Source organism: Penaeus japonicus, unplaced genomic scaffold (assembly GCF_977035675.1).
Source record: "Penaeus japonicus unplaced genomic scaffold, GWHDUDI00000001_assembly GWHDUDI00000007, whole genome shotgun sequence".
Lineage (NCBI taxonomy): Eukaryota > Metazoa > Arthropoda > Malacostraca > Decapoda > Penaeidae > Penaeus > Penaeus japonicus.
In genome coordinates this window covers 20,951,060-20,956,059 of record NW_028234409.1, presented here as the reverse complement: position 1 = coordinate 20,956,059, position 5,000 = coordinate 20,951,060, and the positions used below count along the sequence as shown (strand labels likewise).

Below are 5,000 nucleotides of genomic sequence, written 5' to 3'. Positions count from 1 at the left end.
AGGAGAGAGGAGAGAGAGAGAGAGAGGAGAGAGAGAGAGAGAAAAAGGAGAGAGAGAGAGAAGAGGAGAGAGAAGGAGAGAGAGAAGAGAGAGAGGAGAGAGAAGAAGGAGGAGAAGAGAGAGAGAGAGAGAGAGAGAGAGAGAGAGAGAGAGAGAGAGAGAGAGAAAAGGAGAGAGAGAGGAGGAGAGAGAAGAGAGAGAGAGAAGAGGAGAGAGGGAAGAGAGGGAGAAGAGAGGAGAGAGGGAGAGGAGAAGTAGAGAGGAATGAGAGAAAGAGAGGAGAGAAGAGAGGAAGAGAGGAGAGAAGGAGAGAAAGAGAGAAGAGGAGAGAGAAGAAGAGGCAGAGAGAAAGGAGAGAGAGTGGAGGAGAGAGAGAGGAGGAGGATGAGGAGAGAGAAGAGAGGAGAGAGAGAAGAGAGAGGAGGAGAGAGAGAGGAGGAGAGAGAGAGAGGAGAAGAAGAGGGGAGAGGGAGGGGAGAGGGGGGAGAGGAGAGAGAAGGGGAGAGAGGAGAGAGAAGAAGGGAGAGAGGAGAGAGAAGAAGGGAGAGATGAGAGAGAAGAAGGGAGAGATGAGAGGAAGAGAGAGAAAGAGGGAGAGAGAGAGAGGAGAAAAGGGAGAGAGAGAGAGAGGAGAGGGAGAGAGAGAGAAGAGAGAGAGGAGAGGAGGAGAGAGAGGAGAGAGAGAGAGAGGGAGAGAGAGAGAGAGGAGAAGAGAGAGAGAGGGAGGAGAGGGAGGGAAGAGGGAGAGGGGAAATAGAAGAGAGGGGTGAGAGAAGATAGGAGAGAGCAGAGAAGAGAGGGGAGAGAGGAGAGAAAAGAAGATAGGAGAGAGCAGAGAAGAGAGGGGAGAGAGGAGAAAAAGAAGAGAGGAGAGAGGAGAGAAGAGAGAGGAGAGAGAAGAGAGAAGGGAGGAGAGAGAAGGAGGAGTAGGAGGAAGAAAGAGAGAGAAGAGGAGAGAGAGAGGAGAGAGGAGAGAAGGGAGAGAAGGAGAGAGAGAAGAGAGAGAGAGAGGAGGGAGGAAGGAGGAGAGAAGAGAGAGAGAAGAGAGGAGGGAGGAGAGAGAGAAGGAGAGAGGGGAGAGAGAGAGAGAGGAGAGAGGGGAGGAGGAGAGAAGGGAGAGAAGAGAGGGAGGAAGAGAGGAGAAGGAGAGAGAGAGAGAGAGAGAGAGAGAGAGGAGAGAGAGAGAGGAGAGAGAGAGAGGGGAGAGAGAGAGAGAGGGAGAGAAGGGGAAGGAGGAGAGAAGAGGGAGGAGAAAGGAGAGGAGAGAGAGAAGGAGGAGAGAGAGAGAGGAGGAGAGAGAGGAGAGAGAGGAGAGAGAGGAGGAGAGAGAGAGAGAGAGGGGAGAGAGGAGAGAGAGGGCAGTAGGAGAAAGAGGAGAAGGAGAGGGAGAGAGGGAGAGAGGAGAGAGAGAGAGAGGAGAGAGGAGAGAAGAAGGAAGAGAGAGGAGGAGAGAGGAAGGGAGAGAGGAAGAAGAGAGAGAGAGAGAGAGGGAGAGGAAGGAGGAGAGGAGGAGAAAGAGAAAGAGGAGAGAGAGAGGAGAGAGAGAGAAGGAGAGAGAGGAGAGAAGAGGAGAGGAGAGAGGGAGAGAGAGGAGAGAGGGAGAGGAGGAGAGGAAGGAGAGAGAGAGAGAGGAGGAGAGAGGAGAAAGGGGAGGAGAGAGAGAGAGAGGAGAGAGGGAGGAGAGAGAGGAGAGGAGAGGAGAGAGAGAGGGAGAGAGAGAGAGAGAGAGGAGAGAGAGGAGGAGAGATGAGAGAGAGGGAGAAGAGGAGGAGGAGAGAAGAGGAGAGAGAGAGAAGGAGAAGAAAGAGAGGAGAGAGGAGAGAGAGATGAAGGAGAGAGAGGGAGAGAGAGGAGAGGAGAGAGAGAGAGAGAGGAGAGAGAGAGAGAGGAGAGAGAGAGAGAGAGAGGGGAGAGAGAGGAGAGAGAGGGAGGGGAGAGAGAGAGAGAGAGAGGAGAGTGAGAGAGAGAGAGAGAGGGAAGAGAGGAAGAGAGAGGGGAGAGGGAGAGAGAGAGCAAGGAGAGCGAGAGAGAGAGAGAAGAAAAGAGAGGAGAGAGAGAGAGAGAGAGGGAGAGGAGAGAGAGAGGAGAGAGGAGGAGGAGAGAGGAGAGAGGAGAGGGGAGAGAGAGGAGAGGAGAGAAAAGAGAGGAGAGAGAGAAGGAGGGGAGAGAGAGACGAGAGAGAGAGAGAGGAGAGGGAGAGGGAGAGAGAGAGAGAGAGGAGAGAGAGAGTGGGGAGAGAGAGGAAGAGAGAGAAGGAAAGGATGAGAGGAGAGAGAGGAGAGGAGAGAGAGGAAGAGAGGAGGAGAGAGAGAAGGAGCGAGAGGAGAGAAGAGAGAGAGAGAGAGAGAGAGAGAGGAGAAGGAGAGAGAGAGAAAGAGGAGAGAGAGAGAGAGAGAGAGAGAGAGAGAGAGAGAGAGAGAGAGAGAGAGAGAGAGAGAGAGAGAGAGAGAGAGAGAGAGAGAGAGAGAGAGACTTAAATAGAGAGGCGAGGTACAACGAGCGATGGAGAAACGCTGATCGTTTACCTCATACTGTAGAGAACGTCTCCTGTGTTGCCGATCCTCAGGAGAATGTTGGGCATGGAGACCTGGTGCACCTCCGCTTCCTTCACGTTGTTGAAAAACGTGTCCGGCTTCCAGATTTTGGCTCGCGTCTGAAGGGGATGGTTAGGCGGCAGTACGCCCTCATCAGTGAAAAAGGCCTTTGTGTTATGTTGTGCAGGGTTTATATGTTGTATTTGTTTGTGAGCGCATCGACTACCAATCGTCTCATAACAAATTAGTCTGACTTTGTGAGTAAAAGTAAAGAACTGTCTTTTATTCTTGATATGAGAAATAGGAAGTGTGCCTTCAAGGCCATGCATTTCGAAATTCCCCAATGCGTTCCCGCCCCCACCCCCCACTCGGTGCGTAAATTTGATTCAACTAGTGTCAATGAGCCTCGTGAAATAGAAAGTAACATCCTCCTATGGACTATCTAGCTACGGGAAAAGAAACGGCACTAGATTAACATTATTCTTGAATATACACTTGAAGATCTTGTAAACACAGATAGCACTGTCCATACTTTTTTCGTTCCTTCAAAATATAGATAAGCCTCTAACTTTCATGTTGCGAAAACAAATCGATAATATCTCCAGTTTAATCATAAATAAACAACTACTCTGGTTTCCATGTTTAGAAAGACAGAGAATTAAAAAGAAGGAAAATATGAAGCATTATCTGCAGCTTCTCCAAAGAGGTCGAGGCTGCTGAAGCTCACCTGCGGGTTGGACACCGTGATGCGCTTCTGGCCGCTCTTCAGCCGCAGTCGCGGGTCGTTCCAGCGCTGCCTCAGGAACACGTCTATGGTGTAGTCCTACAGAGGAAGGGTGGACGCCGTTTGAGGTTTACACATTGACCAAGAAATAAGCAAGATTAACACACACACACTACAATTGATATATACACATGTATATATATATATATATATATATATATATATATATATATATATATATATATATATATATATACATAATACACAAACACACACTTGTGCGTGTGTATATGTATATATGTATATATATACATATATTTCCATATATATACATATGTATATATATATACATATATGTAAATACACACACACACACACACACACACACACACACACACACACATACACACAATATATTATATATGTATATATATATATATATATATATATATATATATATGTATATATATATACATATATATATACATATATATATATATATATATATATATATATATATATATATATATATATATATATATATATATATATATATACACACACACACACACTCACTCACACATGCCAAGGAACAAGAAAAAAAAACAATATTTGCTTACGTAGCTTAATCTCCAGTCACCTAGCGGCTATCCCTGCATGTTTCATGGAGTCTGATAACCACTCTCTATGTCCCGTGGCAGCTCCATTTCAAGGGATTTCATCTACTCGCTATGTATAGATATATGTACACGAACGCGCGCGTACACGCACACGCACACACACACGCGCGAGCGCGCACATATTTATCTATCTGTCTATCTATCTCTCTATCTATCTATCTATATATATAAATATATATATACATATGTATACATATACTGCATATACGGATAGATATGTAGATAGATAAATAGACAGATAGATATAGATACATAAATAGATATGCTTGTATATGTGTGTGCGTATGTTTGCAATGTCTCTATACCTTTCTTCAATTTCACTAACCATGTTCGCAGCATTGAGGGAACCAAACGAGTTGATAAACATCTGCACCTTTACCGTAGTCGGGCCTGTAAAAAAAAGAAGCTTTATTTAAAATGCTTATTGAAATGTCTTAGCACGCTGAAACGAATATAAAAACGCTGTAACATGTGCATATCTATAAAATTAAACGCAGCCACGACATGATCAAAGGCCATGATGTTTCGAGCCCGTCAGCTCTCCTCTTCGGACGCGCTCGAAACGTCGTGCCTTTTATTCCGTCCATTAGTGGCCTTGTTTCATTTTAGTTCGCTGTGCCTTGGTTTCCGTATTCATTTATATTCGATTGTTCTTCACGTCGCGATTAGACGATACGGTTGGCTTCGCAAAGCAAATCGCACCAGGTTAATAACCCATGGCTTGTCACACGCTTCACAGTCACGCCGTACATGTGTGTGGTCAAAAAAAAACAAAAAACAAGAGTTCATCACCCTGATAAATGCTTTTGTCAAAAAAAAAAGGAAGAAAGAAAAAACACTGGCATAAGACTGACGGGACGCGCCTCGCTGCGTCTCGGGAATGAGGGAACAGAGAAGAACACTCCCTCCGGAAGGGCCAAAAATACGTCGTAGATGAGGGTCATGTCCGGGTCTAAGATTGCGAAGACGTATAGATAAACATAAACGTAAAAACGCACACGCACACGCTCACGTACACACACAGACACACACACACACACACACACACACACACACTCACAC

At 46.0% G+C, this 5,000-nt stretch overlaps 1 protein-coding gene across 5 annotated transcripts in view; it reads right to left on the bottom strand.

Moving 5' to 3' along the window:
- Positions 1 to 5,000, bottom strand: part of LOC122258224 (glycine receptor subunit alpha-3) — a 42,768-nt gene that overhangs the window by 14,093 nt on the left and 23,675 nt on the right. For all 5 annotated transcript variants that reach the window (XM_086538556.1, XM_086538558.1, XM_086538559.1 and 2 more), the window contains exons 4-6: positions 4,264 to 4,328; positions 3,262 to 3,357; positions 2,526 to 2,653 (exon numbers count right to left, since the gene is read on the bottom strand). In XM_086538556.1, the coding sequence (XP_086394682.1) occupies positions 2,526 to 2,653; positions 3,262 to 3,357; positions 4,264 to 4,328 (289 nt within the window). The remainder of the gene's footprint in view (positions 1 to 2,525; positions 2,654 to 3,261; positions 3,358 to 4,263; positions 4,329 to 5,000) is intronic.